The 16,344-nt window shown below is 35.5% G+C and overlaps 1 protein-coding gene across 4 annotated transcripts in view; it reads left to right on the top strand.

Annotated features, from left to right (window-relative positions):
• Positions 1-16,344, top strand: part of LRBA (LPS responsive beige-like anchor protein) — a 417,031-nt gene that overhangs the window by 49,814 nt on the left and 350,873 nt on the right. For all 4 annotated transcript variants that reach the window (XM_064510803.1, XM_064510804.1, XM_064510805.1 and 1 more), the window contains exons 3-15: positions 135-366; positions 528-628; positions 2,875-2,970; positions 4,953-5,074; positions 5,174-5,300; positions 6,618-6,737; positions 7,073-7,219; positions 8,096-8,293; positions 9,287-9,420; positions 10,956-11,064; positions 11,186-11,338; positions 13,877-14,045; positions 16,027-16,106. In XM_064510803.1, coding sequence (XP_064366873.1) covers positions 135-366; positions 528-628; positions 2,875-2,970; positions 4,953-5,074; positions 5,174-5,300; positions 6,618-6,737; positions 7,073-7,219; positions 8,096-8,293; positions 9,287-9,420; positions 10,956-11,064; positions 11,186-11,338; positions 13,877-14,045; positions 16,027-16,106 — 1,788 coding nt within the window. The remainder of the gene's footprint in view (positions 1-134; positions 367-527; positions 629-2,874; positions 2,971-4,952; positions 5,075-5,173; positions 5,301-6,617; positions 6,738-7,072; positions 7,220-8,095; positions 8,294-9,286; positions 9,421-10,955; positions 11,065-11,185; positions 11,339-13,876; positions 14,046-16,026; positions 16,107-16,344) is intronic.

Below are 16,344 nucleotides of genomic sequence, written 5' to 3'. Positions count from 1 at the left end.
TACATCTTTGATAGCTTGCTTATAGAATGGATAGCTTTTAATGTGGAATGATATTTTGATGCAGTCGTCCTTATCTTGGGTTTTTTTTTTTTTTTTTTTTTTTTTTTTTTTTTTTTTTACCTTTTGTCTGAAAGCTTGTTGGGGGCCGTTTTGACTTGGAAATGAACTTTATCATCCAAGAAGGAGAGGGAATTACCTGCATGGTAGACTTGCTGGATAAATGTGACATCACCTGCCAGGCTGAGGTGTGGAGTATGTTTACAGCAATCTTGAAGAAAAGTATACGCAATCTACAAGCATGCACAGAAGTGGGCCTGGTCGAACAAGTGCTCAAGAGGATTGATAGAGTTGACAATATGATTGCAGGTACAGTTTTGCTCAGTATATGAGTCAAGTTGTATTCCTTTTATGTAAAATCTCATGGAACACTTATTAATTAATATGAAGTGATAAAAATTTTGACACTGTTTTACTAAACAGTCATATTGTCTTTTTCTTTCTTTCTTTTTTTCTCTTTTCCTTTTCAGATCTCCTAGTGGATATGCTGGGTGTATTGGCTAGCTATAACTTGACAGTTCGAGAGCTAAAGTTATTCTTTAGCAAACTTCAAGGAGAAAAAGGGAGATGGGTAAAAGAAAAAAAAAATTTATTATATTGTTGTTTACATTTTTCCTAGTCTTCCTAAGATAAAAAAAAAACTGTTTAATAACCTGTATAATAAACAATTTTTAAATGTATCAAGATATAAAGGATGCATGCTAGTATTATATCTTTTTTTTATTTACAAGCAATTAAAATACATAGAGTAGCATAGTGATTAAATTAAGTTACCTCCTGGATATATTGACCGAATTGGTCTCTTTTGAACACCTGGCAATAATATGGTGATTCTAAGCATGTGTTTTTATGCACACTTATTTTTGTCATTCCAGTTATGTGAAGCTGAAAAAAAAAAGAATTAAAATTGTTTTTTCATAGACTTTGCAGAGAGAAATAAATAATTGTCTGCATATGCGGTTCAATATGTTTCTATTTTCACATTGTTGTTCTTTACCTAAAGACTGAAAAAAAATTGCTCTAGTTAGGGTGGTGAGAAATTGTGGCAGAAATTGAAATGAAGGAAATCTTGTAATATTGCTTGCAGCTTTATTCCAAGATAAGCTCTAGGTGAGAAGTCATGTCATGTTTTCACCTGTTTTTATGTGAACTAAAATGGGAGAAGGAGCTCTCCTTTTACTGTTGATAACCTCCTTCCATAAAGTAAAATTTTGTATGCTGTAGAGGCTAACAGATACACTTTCTTTAACTACAGAACTGTTGTTTTGCTGGAATTGGCAACTATTTTAACAGTCGTTTCACCTGCTTTGAATTTTAATTCAGCTGCTGTCATCTTTATATACCCTGCCTGGTATGGAGAAGAGGCAGCACAGTGTCTTTTCCCACTTCAAAAAAAAAATTTTTTTAATCTATTGAATATAAAAGTCAGTATGTTTGCACAAATAATATAAAAAATCTTAAAGAAAACTCTTGAAACAAGTAACTTCTGAGATCTTCACTTGCTCACATAAATATACTCTATATAGGATTTAAATTTAATAATTGAACATACAGAGTATATTTAACTATAGCTGAAATAAAGTTGTCTTTGTAACATTAACTTTTTCATTTCCTGGCTCTCTGCTATTTGCATTTAATTTCCTTTCTTTATTAAATATAGGGGAGAGGAGGAGGAAAAAGCCATGGCTGCATTGCTAAGGAGTTGCACAACTCCGTAAATCTTAACCTTGACAGTGCTGTAAAGATGCAAAGTATTTAGCTACAGCACAAATTACCTAGTTCAATTCTATCGTGCTGAAGACATCTAAACAGATCTCAGTGTTTCCTCTCCATTTTTTTTAATTCAGATTCAGGAAGCACTGTTTATTTGCCTATAATTTTGGTATGTTTGAAATACTTCTTACAGATCATGCAATGCTTAGTTTTCAGGGAATGGCTGCTTGCAAGAGGGGAAAAGGGCACCTTCAGGAAAAGATCAGAGGCGTAAAGTTGTAGGTTAAAAGTAGATCTGCTGGACAGTTATGGAGTGGTGAAAGAAGACATACAAAATTATTCCGTCCCTATGACCAATATTTGCTGTACTTCTGTTGTAGTGAGCTGATACACTTGATTTGGAGTTTAGTTGCTGAGTATTATAACAAAATTAATGCGGAAGTAAGGTGAAGGTGGGGAGGTGTTAAGTGTTCACACTAGCTGAGCACTTAAATCAGGTGCTCCAGATTGCCTTTGAGACTTGAAACCTTTCCCCATGAACATATATGAAGGGGTATATGTAACCATGGTCACTTTAATCTAGCCTATGAGTAATCCTGATGAGAAGAATCCTGTTGGCTGATCTTGCCTCTCCCTCTGGCTGGCTATTCCCCATCTCCCTTGTGCTGTCACAGGTTTCATACAGCCACAATCCAGGAATGATATGACTGAAAATTATTTAGCATTTTTTTCCCTAAATTAGTTTTCAGCTGGATCAGTTTTTTCTAGCCCAACACAAAATCACACAAACAATAGTGCTGATGGGAATGAACAGATGGAAGTAGGAACCAACATTCAAGGTCTGTTTGGATTTATGCTGGATTAAAGTGGCTGTGGCCTTTGACTCCTAAATTTAGGTATCCAGTTAATTACAATTCAGTGTACCTTCTGCATGTTCTGTGAAGGTATCCCTGATTTTTCGTTAAAGTTTATTGAAAGTCTACAGTTGTTGTCTTGGAGTGCAAAGCCTTAAAATATGCCAAAATTCATTTTTTGTATGTAGAGGCTTTTCTTTCTTGTAGGTGTGTTGTATTTATTTACATGTGTAATATTTCTTTTTGTCAGCCACCACATGCTGGGAAATTGTTGTCTGTATTAAAACACATGCCTCAGAAGTATGGGCCTGATGCCTTCTTCAGCTTTCCAGGAAAAAGTGCTGCAGTATGTAAATAGTTTTGTTTCTTAATTCCTTTTTCTACTACTGCCATTGGTTATTTTCACTCCTGTTTTTCTTTTGGCTCCTCTGGTGTCTCATAGAGGTAGAGCTTCAACAGAAATTTTTTCTCTGCTTGATGCTTACATCATCCTTAACTAAACCATTTTATAAACCCTGTTTGTAACAAATGTGAGTTATCATTATGGAAGGACAGGTAGTGCTACATTAAAAAAAAAAAAAGGTATGAATGCGGCATTTTTGTTTTTTAAGAGGTTCAAATAACTCTTGTTGCAAGGAAAATCTGCCTGCTTTTCACACATTCTGTTGGAATGATGCTTGTGCCAGTATCCAGTACACGTGGGAACGTCTTAAATTCTGTATGGTTCTGGGAACCTTTCCTAGTGAAACCACAGAAAGCATTGAACTGAAAGTGGCCATGCTTGTACCACTTGTTTGTTCTCTTCTGGTCAGATGATGTGAATAATGTATGTTGTGTATATGAATTTTCTGAGAAAATGTAAATCCTAGACATGTAATATGAATAATGCTGAAAGGAGGATTAAATTTAGCAGTGATTATTCTTTTATCATTGTTGTTCAGGTGACTTTTACTCATTTTTAAGTCCTGTGGTGTGATAAAAATCACACTTGATAAAGAATTGGAAATTAAATAGGTTAAAAAATGTTTTGCAGCTGTCTTGCATAAGAATTAAGTGTACCAACTCTTCTTTGCTCCTAACATCAGAGGATAAAATAATATTTTCAGAACTCCATGCATAATTCAGAATAAGATTTATCAGATGACTCTTTCCAGATTTCTTCATGTAACCCATTACCTATCTGCCTTGGTGACTTGAGATTAAAATTCACCAATTTCATGACATAATGTATATTATTGGAATGAAAATTTGAGACTGAAAAAGCAGACTACTACAGAAATGCTTCTGCAGAAATGCGTTTATTGCATACAACAGAACTTGGCAATAGACATGTTTTTATTCTTTTTCACTATCCATGTGCTTGTATAGCCCAATTATTAGATATAATTACTCCAAGATCCATCGTGAGTTAAACCAAATGGTAGTGCTACCAGTTGTTGAAAGCTGGGCTCAAAGACATGCAGACTGATTAGTTAGCTGGTATGGAGAAGGATTTATAGCATTTTGTTTGGACAGGGATAGCTGAGTGGAGGGTGGGAGCATAATAAGGAGTCTGGTGACACTCAAGTTCTTTGATGTTTTTTGTTCATTGGTATTGAGCATCTGGACAGCATCTTTGATCAGTGGTTATGGCAGTCACAGTTGAAGTGTGCATTGCAAGTATATGCAGCAAAACAATGGAAAGTTAATAGTAATGTTAAAAAACAAAAAACCCCAACTGTTTGAAATGGAGAACCCAGCCTACACAGTTTATAACTTAAGAGCTTTAAACTAATATTAATACAATGTTTGGCTGGTGGGGATTGTATTACCTTTCTTTTAAGCAAGATAGTAAGTCTTATATTCTAAGTGCAAGGCTACATAGACATGAGTTTCAAGAGAGAAAAGAATGCTTCAAGTTTAATATATACACTTCTCTTTTTGTGGCCAGCTTCTTTTCATAATCAGTTATTTTTCTAGATGCCAGCACTATGTGAAAATAAGTGTATAAATGTGGTTCTTCTGTTAGGGTACCACAAAACCAAATAAACTTGAATTTGCATTTTGAGGAGGTTTTATGTAGTAACATTTCCACTGAAATATTTAATTTTTGAAGTGTAGCTTAGTGTTAATAATCTTTATTATGGTATAAAGACCAGTCTTGAAATACTTAGACTATTTTTTTTAATTTGAGTGTAAAAACTGCATAGAAGAACTTAGATCAGTCTTTTTTTTTTTTTAGCATATAAAACAGTGCACATTTATATTGCATGTCTTAAGCTATGTACTCTTACTGTTTAAACTATTGTGACATTGATCTTTCTACAAGAATAACTGTGCCTTCTTTAGGGTATTGCCTTACCTCCTATAGCCAAGTGGCCCTACCAGAATGGATTCACTTTTCACACTTGGCTAAGAATGGATCCTGTAAATAATATCAATGTGGATAAGGATAAGCCTTACTTATATTGGTGCGTATCATGTAAAACTGTATTTCTGATGTTTGATTTCTGTTGTTCAGTGATTTCTGCTTCCATCTATACGTATCAATTTTGTTTTAACGTTTTTAGTTTTCGAACAAACAAAGGACTTGGTTATTCTGCTCACTTTGTTGGAGGCTGCTTGATTGTAACATCCATAAAATCAAAGGGAAAAGGTTTCCAGCATTGTGTAAAATTTGATTTCAAGCCCCAAAAGGTGAGTCAAAATAGTAAAGTCTTTCAGGTTGGTTTCATGAATTACAGAAATGTGCGTGGGTTTATGTGTAGCTACGAGCTATATTTTTAGTGAATTTCTCCAATATGGTCTAGAGGGACTGTTGTTGCTATTGATGGTTAGGTCCATACATAGGAGCACATTTACACTGGAATGAGCAAAATAAATTTCTATTCTAAAATCATAATTCTTTCAAGTTTTGTTTATGAAATGTTTAAGAAAAAGCTAGAAAATGCAGTTTACTAGAACTTTTAAGAATTTGTGAAACTTGTGTGAATGTCTGACAGCTCTTAGCCTGAAAGTTGAAAGGAGACTGGCTTTTGTTTTTTCCCTTCTATGTTCATATTGTGTTTCCTCCCATCTCTGGACTTGCTTTTCTCCTTTTCCTGAGGAATTTTGCTAAGAGTGTCCTTAAATTCATGATTTTTGATACTCAGTATGGACAAATGCAATGTATTTTAGAAAGCATGTTTACTAAACCATATTTAATTTTCCTAATTAAGCCGGAGCCATCAATGGAAGTTTGCTTTTCTTACATTTAGGAGGAGAACAGATATGTTCTTAAAAGAAGGTTACACTTTCTGTTCATTCAAGTTGTCCAGAAAATACTCTCCATGCAATTGATGCTTTATCTATCTTTTTAAATATAAGAACTAAAATATGAGTCGATTTAATTATTACTGTCCAAGACTTGCTTGCCTATTAAGCAGTATTATGCTATGTTGAAAGTGTTTCTTTTTTCAAGTAGAAATTCTGCTGGTGTTTCTGAAGCAATTGATGTAAACATTTTGTGGGAGAACAGGCCTCTTCCTGACCTCCTCAGGAATCTCTTATCAGTAATCCCTTGCTGTAAATATGGATACTGTTTATGACAATTTGACATGCACAGACTTTGAAAGTCTTTAAAGTTTGGAGCCATCCTTGATGGGCATTGGAATGACATTTGCAGTAGACCATCAGTCTAAATATAACCTAGTTTAAAATATATTTACACAATATTTTGCCACTAGTTTTAGTATAAATATGGCTCAGCATTGCCATGAAAATGGTTTGAATTTTATGCCGTAAATATCTTTTAAGCTTCTATGTCTAATATTTTTTGTGGGAAAAATGAGACATTTTCCTTTTGATACAGCTATATAAGCAAACTCATCAATGACTTCATCTTTTCTACTTAAAATAAACCTTCCAATCCTGACTTAATACACATTAATAGTTGATTTTTTTTTCTTAGTATCTCACTACTTAAGCTACATTAAACCTCTGTGGAAGTGTATCAGTTATTTTCTTATCATTTAGTGGTATATGGTTACTATAGCGCACGTCTATAATCGCTGGAAGAATAGTGAACTTCGATGTTATGTGAATGGGGAACTGGCATCTTACGGAGAAATAACGTGGTTTGTCAACACCAGTGATGTAAGTAATCTCTATACTGACATCTATAGTAGAACATTTTGGTCGATTAAATAGATATCTTCTTCCATTTCATGCTTTTATTTCTATTTAATGCTTTTATTAAAAGCGTTACTAAAAATATATAACCCCCATTTGAGGCATTGTTTAATGGTGAAATAAAAATAACTTTTGGAAGGGAAGTAGATTCAGTTTTATACCTCTCAGAAATGTAAAATTTGTTTCTGCTAAGACCTCAAAAGCTTATCTATGTAAAAATAAAATTCCTGTTTGATAACATAGATTATGCTTGTGTCATTTAGATTACACCCGGTTACTGGATTTTGTTTCCTTTTCAGACATTTGACAAATGTTTCCTGGGTTCTTCAGAAACAGCAGATGCCAATCGTGTGTTTTGTGGGCAGATGACATCTGTTTACCTTTTTAGTGAGGCTCTCAATGCTGCTCAGATCTTTGCCATTTATCAACTTGGTCTGGGATATAAGGTATCTTGGAATTGACTGAAAGGTTTCCAAAGTTTAATTCTGATGTCTTTTTATGGCACATTTCAAGACTGTTGTGACACCTTTACTTTTTTTTTGTTTGTTTTTACTTTTTACACCTTTTATTTACTTTTTTTTAATTGAACTCTTCCATATCTTTCCTGTAGGGCTATGGGTCTCCTTATAAACTGCAAGTAAACATTTAATTTAATTATTTAATTTCTTACCAAAATTAAGCTTGGGTTCTTGTTCACTTTTTAAATCTTGTGGTGTTTGTTGTGAGAGAGAAAGAGACCACCACTGTTATCTGGGGCTAGATTCACTTTTTCATGGAGACTGAAGATTTTAGATTAAATATATTACATTTGTTTTAGAAAAGTAGCTTGATAGCTGATGTTGCTAGTCACTGTTTCTTAATGTATGAAGGAAGCACTGAGAATTAGTTTTATTACAGTGATTTATTACTTGTTTTGTCATATCCTATGGGACAGTATTTTAAGACTGTTATTCCCTAGCAGCTGTAAAAACATGCACCAAAAAGATGATTCCTATTCTATCTGCTCCTCAATTATTAGCTCCTTTTGAGTGAACACTGTTGACTAACTGTTGTTCTGTTTTCTAGCTAGTGTGCTTATTTTACACTATCCACCATTTTGGCAAGGTTGCTCTTAAGGGGTCAGAAGAACTAGTTGTGCAGTGATAATTCTGTAAAATTGGCTCTGAGCGAATGTTGTTATGAGACTCTTTCTGAAATATTGCTAGAGTTAAGAAACAGTATTTTAGTCATTTTCTGGTAATAACTTTGTTTTAAACTATATTCTCAATGTATGTAATTAATTTTTTTCTCTTTCCCTTCCTCAACCATGGTCCCCAATCCAGGGAACATTCAAATTCAAGGCAGAAAGTGATCTCTTCCTTGCTGAACATCACAAATTGTTGCTGTATGATGGCAGACTTTCCAGTGCTATTGCTTTTATGTACAACCCAAGGGCTACAGACGCACAGCTCTGTCTAGAGTCATCTCCTAAGGATAATGCTTCTATTTTCGTTCATTCACCACATGCCCTCATGCTGCAGGTACTTCAACATTTTGATAGACTTGGAGGATACAAATGGTTTCCATTTAAAAAACTCAAAGCTAGGTTTTATAGGGATTTGGGCAAGATAGAAGGTTGTTGATAGTTCTTCTTGACCACCTCCCTCTTCCCCTCCAGCAAATCTTAACCATGATTGTGTGCTTTTCCACCTAGGTCTCCAAAGTTGATGTGGGTGGTAGGCAGTCATTCATAGCTCTTGAAATTATCAGGCCTGTCTGTACTGTCCAACCATCTGACTTTTCTGTGACCGCTATCTGAAGTAGACATCCCTCTTAGCTGTAGTCAGGTATCCAAACAGGGTAGCCAGCTTCTCTGTTCTGCTCTCTTGCATTACATAGTTTTGTTTTTTAGTAATGTCATATGCACAGTCAAAGGGATCTTTCCTCATTGGTGTGCGGACATACTATCTGTTCTTGAATGAATGTTGATGTGTAAGAATCCTAAGGAAAGAAAAAAAAAGGTTTCTTATCAAGGTTACAACCTAAAAAATGTCAATATTGCAAAGACTTTATTGTCATAGCTTTTCAAAAATGTACTTCTTCCTCATTTCTGACATACTTTCACTCCTCTACAGATATTACCCATTTTCAGTCCCTTGTCCTGTTTATATTATAGCTTTTTCTTCCTTATGCTTTGAAGGCCTTAATCTTTAAATTTGTAATGAACTTTTCATGTGTCCGTCCTAGAGATTCTCTATTACTAAAGACTATTGTTTTAGAGTTTACAAGCCATCTCCTGTATATTCATCTGAGGATCTGAAGTATGGACTGTCTTTCAAGCAATAGGTCATGCATAGGTCATACAGACTGGACGTTTAATGTGGCTGTAGCAGCTAGGTTGTACTTCTTGCAGTTTCTTTTTATTTGGTAATAATTTAGTTATATTTTGAAGATGTTTCAAACTACTCCTAAAAAAACTTCTTTTACGAGTTTCTGAAAAAAATTTCAATCTTCTTTTAATTCTTCCTTGTCAGGATGTGAAAGCAGTCTTAACGCATTCTATCCAAAGTGCCATGCATTCCATTGGAGGAGTGCAGGTGCTTTTCCCTCTGTTTGCACAGTTAGACTATAGGCAATATTCATCAGACCACGTTGACACAACTGTTTGGTGAGTGTATACGTTTATTTTTTTCCATTCTGCATTTCTTTTTTTATGTAAAGGAAACTATCTCTTGCTTTATTAAGCTGTAATTTAGTATTTAGCGCATAGTAATTTAATTTAGTAATTTAGTGTCTAGTGCATAGTAATTTAAATTGTCTTGTACAACAGTGAATTATGTTTCACAACAAAAAGCTGGCCTTATTACTGAAGGACCTCCAAGTAAAGTATGTTTATTTGCAAGAATTTTTTTTTGTCAGTTCACAGACAATCAAAGTGTGCATATCTTTTCTACTTTGCACATTTTTGGTGCAACAGAATTATGAACGATTCACTTGAGCTTATTCCTGTCCATGGGGAAAAAGAATAGGAGACTGCTTCTAGAGAAACTCCAGGAAAGATGAATTTTTCAGCTATATGACGTGACCCATTTTGTGGCATTTCTTTGTTTGTTTTTATCTTCAGACTTTTTGGGAGATAGAGCTTCAAAACAATCAGAACAGAAGAAGGAAGAGACAGTCTTATTTTTTCAGCTTCCTTTTTAGCATTATTGAAATGTATTGATATTTTGACATTAAAGTAAAACCAATATTGATATAAAGTTGTCATGTGCCTTTTTTCCCTATGCTGCTCCACATTACTGCCAAGCTTTGTTAGCATATGAATCCTTCATTTTTTTCTGGTTTAAACTCTTTTTTAGCTGAGTCTAACCTCTAAACATCCAGTCACAGAAATTGGTGGAGCCTCCTCAGTTAGAGTAGTGTTAATACCAAAGGGATCACTTTTTAAAATCCTCATGTAGTCTGCTGTCTTTCATTGCAGTTGTAGTTTTGCGACTGCTTTAAGATGATCTACATCACACTGTTGCTAAGAGGGATGGTCACAGTGTTCCTTCAGCCCATTTGTACGTTCCTGGGCTGTGCCATGCCTTGCCCTGGCTCAGACTTGTGCATCTATGTGAAGAGTCAGGGATTTGATTGAATTACATACTAGCCCAGCAGCAGAGGGATTTTCAGCTGGATATGGTCTTAATTCACCGGCGCTAGTACCGTCACACATGGGGAGGGACACGAACATTCTTTTTGGCAGCAGCACAGAGTTGAATTAGCTTGAGCTGATAGTAAAGCTGTGTCTAGAGAAATATTTCCAACATCTGTTTATCTGAAAGGAAAGTGGTAGCAAGTGGAAAGGCATATGGCACTCATCTTGCAGAAGTTTGAAAGTGAAATATGAAGCAGAGAAAAGTAGGCACTTACTGTTGCCTTTCTGCAAGAATAAGTTTTCAAAAGAATTTTGCTATGGTGTAGTTATCTCAAAATCCAGAACTTCAAGTTAGAAATACATGAAATTAAAGCAGGAAATTAGCACTTTCCAAATTCAGTCTTACTTTTTGTCTTTAAAATTCTGATGCAAGCCTTTGGATTACGGATTAAATTCATTTCTGGGCTGTATGTTTTGTAGTGTTAATGTGAAAATACTTTCTATCTCATTGTTGTGACCATTTAAAACATTTTTATTCTTTTCTAAAATGTTTTATTTTTCAGTTCTACTTTACTGGCTTTCATCATGGAGTTGTTAAAGAACTCCATTGCTATGCAAGAACAGATGCTTTCCTGTAAGGGCTTCCTTGTGGTAGGATATAGCCTAGAAAAGGTAAAGCAAAATCGTATTAAAGTTCATATCATTATGTATCATATTAATGTTCAAGTCTTTTGAAAGAATAATCTTTATGTACTGTTGCAAGTTTCTTGCTTAAGGAAATCTTCTTTTACAGTCTTCCAAAGCCCATGTTACTCGAGCTGTACTAGAACTATGCCTTGCCTTTTCTAAGTACCTGAGCAACTTACACAATGGGGTGCCCTTGCTGAAGCAGCTGTGTGATCATGTTCTCCTTAACCCTGCAATATGGATTCATATCCCAGCAAAGGTAAAATGATTTATTCTTATGAATAAGGCATCTTATGTTATATCTATTATGGAGTCACGAGATGAAGCCTAGTCTCCAAGAATTCTAAATCTGCAACAGAAATCATACTGGAACTGTTTCTAGACTCTGCTTTTCTACATATAGCTGTCAAGTTTTGCAGACTCGCAAGGTTTTCAATGAATCTGGAAACCTACAGCATTCTGCAGAGCGGTGTGGGGATGACTTTTGGAGTCCCTGATCTAGTCAGTTTTGCAGATTGGGAAGGAATTTGGGAGGGGCTTGTTGACAAAAAAAAAAAACAAAAAAAACAAAAAAAAACAACCAAACAAAAAAACCCCACATAGCAATTTTTAATAGGAATCATCCTGGGTATCAGATTTGAAGTCTTAATTTAAATTGACGTATTCCCCACACAGTGTTTTTGTGTTGGTGAACCTGTGTTTTCTGAGAGCGAACTGTTTGGATGGAAACTTTTCCAGTTAGTTCTGCTTAAAATTTCCTCATCAGGTTGTCTGGTTTGTTTGTGAAGCGTCTCATAAATTGAGACAGCATTAACAGTGCTACAGTTGAAGTCATGGTAAAGCATGTATATGTTCTACAACTAAATTAGAAAATTATTTACATGATTATTTCTCAGCAGAAAAGGTAAAGAAGGTGTATAAATATTTAAGCCTATACTGAACAGTTAAGCCTATAATAAATATGCAGCTTTCTATAATAAAGGGAAATAATAATACTTCCTGTTTGAAATCCATGCTTCTGACTGAAGTGTTGATATCTTTCTGGTTACAAGCAGCAATTGTAGGAAAGAATGAAATAAAAATTAACAAAGAAATACCTTTGACCTTTTTTTATTTAACTTTGTGTGATTAGGAAAGCTTAGTTGTTCACAATATTTACCTGTGTATTGGTTTCTTCTGCATAAGACAGGGCAAGAAGAAAATGCTTCCCCACAGGATGTCAGTCTGTTATTGCCTCACCCTTTTAAGATCATGTTGCACCTCTGCTTTTTGATTTCTGATTTTTCTTCTTGCTGTTAGAACATTTGTGGTTCTTTCAACACATTCTGGATATAATGGACATGGCAATGACTCTCTAGGGAAAATGCCTGTGGGCTGTTCCTTCTCCAAGAAGAAATTCTAGGAGCAGTCATGGCTTGGAATTTATTACTGTATTTGGTCTCTTTCTCTCTCTTTCTCTCTCTCTCTCATTTTAAGACAAGTTCTTTGAAGGGTATATTTTTATCTAATACAGCATTTGCAATTATTTGTTTTGGGGAGGGCTTAAAGTGGGGGGGACAAGGGGGCAGGTTAATTAGATCATTTGAATGTTTTACATGAACCCTTTGTCAAACTTCAAAAAAAGCACAAAACTAATCATTTTGTAAAACAGTCATAATTCTTTTCAGGTTATGAAATAAGATCAAGAGCCAATAGTATGATATAAATAATATAAATAGTTTACATAAAGAAGTAATAAATAATTGTACTAGACATTTATTTTGTCTTTTTTCATTTTGCATTTTGGTAATATCTTTAAAATTCTGGCAGCTAAGTATAACTACTGCTTTTCTCAATTACAAGCATTTGAAATAATTTGTAGCTTCATCTGCCAAAATTGTATGAAGGAGGATAGAAGCATACGTATTTCCTCTTAATACGTGAGCCGGCAATGTGCCCTTGTGGCAAAGGCAGCCAACAGCCTCCTGGGCTGCATTAGGCAGAGCTTTGCCAGCAGGTTGAGGGAGGTGATCCTTCCCCTCGACTCGGCACTGGTGAGGCCACAGCTGGAGCACTGGGTCCAGTGCTGGGCTCCCCAGTGCAAGACAATCGTGGACCTACTGAAGGAAGTCCAGCAAAGGGCCACTAAGATAATGAAGGGACTGGAGCCTCTGTTGTGCAAGGAGAGGCTGAGAGCGCTGAGACTGTTTAGCCTGGGCAAGAGAAGGCTCAGGGGGATCTTACCAATGTGTATGAATATCTGACGGGAGGATGTAAACAGGATGGAGCCAGATTCTTCTCAGTGGTGCCCAGTGACAGGACAAGAAGCAACGGGCACAAATTAAAACACAAGAAATTCTGTCTGAACATCAGAAAACACTTCTTCACTGTGAGGGTGCTGAACACTGGAACACATTGCCTAGAGAGGCTGTAGAGTCTCTGTCTTTGGAGACATTCAGAACCCAACTGGACACGGTCCTGGACAACCTGCTCTAGGTGACCTTGCTTGAGCAAGGGCTTGGACTGGATGGTCCACAGATCATCTTTTCCAGCCTCAGAAATTCTGTGATTCTGTGAATGCCATGCTTTCATTCTGCTATGAATAACGGGCCACCTTAAAAAAAAGAAAAAAAACCTCTATAGTTTTAGAATTTTTTCATCAGTTTCCAAGAGTTTTAGAAGCTTCATTACTAGGTGATGCTGAGAAAGTCTTCTGTTTCTTTAAGAAATTTTAATGGATGAAACTTAAGAATACAGTTGCCTGATATGCTACAATTTTGATGTAATGATTTTTAAGCTTTTTATTGGTTATTTTTAGGTTCAGCTGATCCTGTACACCTACCTGTCCACTGAGTTCATTGGCACTGTTAACATATACAATGCAATTCGGCGAGTTGGGACAGTTCTTTTGGTCATGCATACCCTGAAGTATTATTACTGGGTAGTGAATCCTCAGGATCGCAGTGGTATTACTCCCAAAGGTTTAGGTATGTGTTCATTTCTGCTCTTGCAAGCTAACGTTTGTTTTAAGCATTGTGTTCAATGTGTCATATAATCTGTAAATGTCCCAGCAAAAGCATTATTTTAATAGGATGGGTTCACTGTAACCTTTTGTCCCTAGGATATTCTTGAAGGCTCTTTTCAAAAAACAACTAATGAAAACATTTGAAGAAAATCATATTCTCTATCACCATGTATTATTTTAGTAATATTAGATTCTGTATTAGACAGATATTAGAACTGGTAGAGCAGGTTGGGTTTTGTAAGTGTGGATCTGTGCTTGGGAATACGGTCTCTTTATGGAGCTTGTTCAAGTTCTGGACACCTTTGAGTGCCTGTTAGATCTGTTGGTAAGACCATTATAGCTGAAAGCAGGCATATTGGGTCTATCTGACAAGCACAGAGGTCTGAACTTGTTGGAAACATGCTTAATAAGCATGCTTAAACTGTACAGTGAACTCATGGGGAAAGAAGTGGGAAGAAATTTAGAACAGGTGTTTAGTACTTGTCCTTGACACGGAACAAGAACACTGATTGTAAGGAAAAAACAAAGGGAATAGCTGCCTAACTCAGAGATACCATACCGTAGAAGGATCTAGGGGAAATGAAATGTGCAGCAATTCAATACATAGCATAAGCATATACAGGTGGGTCTGGAGCAAATTAGGCAATTAATGCATCTTGAAAATACAGCTTTATGACGCTTCTAGTTGTTATTCTGAGTTTTATGGAGATAATGCACGCAACATCTTCTGAATCTTTTGACAGAGGGAAAGAAACTTCTTTCTCTGCTCTGTCCTGTGATGAAGAAAAGCTCTGGAATTTCAGAGAGAGAAGCAGTGGGTGAAAGCTAGATGTACTGGGAATGAGGGGTCCGCTTCACAGAATGGCCAAGCCTGTTGGAGCATTGCAAAGATTGCCTTGTAGTAGTTTGTGACTTGTAAGGAACAAAGTATATGTGGTTTTTCTTTTCAGTGAAGACATGGATTTATTTAATTAGCTTCTGAACTGATCTTTTGAAACTGGGGCAAGTGTATGTATAAGATAATCTTACTATTTTAGTTTGAATGGCTTATTTTGACTAGACTAGTCTATGTTGAAAATACCTATTCTTAGACCAAATATGTCAGTGGGCATATCCTGTACAAAAACATAGCCTTGTATGATTGCTTGCATTTGCTAATTGATTTGCTTTTCCCTGGTGATTATGATCATAGAAAATGTGAACCTATGAGCAAATCTAAAAACTGTCCCTAGGAAGGTGTTTGCAACAGACATTTGCTTTCCATGTAAAGGCTTTTTCTTGGCTTTGCCATATGGTTGCACCTGTTGTTTTAACCCTGTCTCTCCTGGGAGCTACTCCATATTTAAGTATTTAAAACATTTTAGTAGTAGTCTGCTTTACACAGAAATGGCAGAAGCAAGTTCTTGACTTTGAGTTAACAAATTAAGTCTTTGGCTTAAGGTAACTTTTATATATAGTATTGCAGGATTCGTTTTTATCGTAGATGTAGCCTACGTGTAATAATGGCATGCAGTGCTACCTTTGAGCTTTACTAAACAGTGCACAGGCTTAAAAAGAATTGTACACTGCAAAAATTTGAAATCTAAGAATTCAAGTGTAAAATTCTCATATAGGAGTTATTCCTTGCATGAAGTTGGTAAAGAAGAATGGTTCTTCTTTATGGAAATGGAGAATTGTAAAACTGTGAAAAGAATTTAGATGTTTTTAGAAAACCATGTTTAATAAAAGCTTTTCTAGAACCTCACTAGTTAGAGCATTTTGCTAATAAACAGTGCTAAAATTACTATTGTTCTGTAATCCAAAGTAGAGGAAAAATAACTGTACTTTAAATTGTTCCCTCTTCACGTAGCAAATGCCTTTTATTTTTCTGTACATGAAAATGCATTTTACACTAATAACCACTTTTAGTTTTATTTTATGTATCTACTTTTTTTCCTTCGTAGATGGGCCACGACCTAATCAAAAAGAGATTTTATCTCTGCGAGCATTCTTATTGATGTTCATTAAACAGCTAGTGATGAAGGTAGGCTAACTTTTAAATTATGCTAAGGTATCCAAGTTTCCTTTCATAAGGAAAGCAACTTCACTATAACTTTTTTTTTCCCTAAGCATGTTGAGTTTTGTAAGCAAATAAGTAAATGAAAATAGCATTTAAGGTGCATTATCTTAATTGTGGCTGGTGTCATAGACAGTAGTGCTGAAGACGTATTTTCTCTCTTTTGAGCTGATTTCATCAAAAGTGGAGTGAGTAGTTAAATCAC

Source organism: Dromaius novaehollandiae, chromosome 4, assembly GCF_036370855.1.
Source record: "Dromaius novaehollandiae isolate bDroNov1 chromosome 4, bDroNov1.hap1, whole genome shotgun sequence".
NCBI classification, from domain to species: domain Eukaryota; kingdom Metazoa; phylum Chordata; class Aves; order Casuariiformes; family Dromaiidae; genus Dromaius; species Dromaius novaehollandiae.
This window is presented reverse-complemented; position numbering and strand designations above follow the sequence as displayed.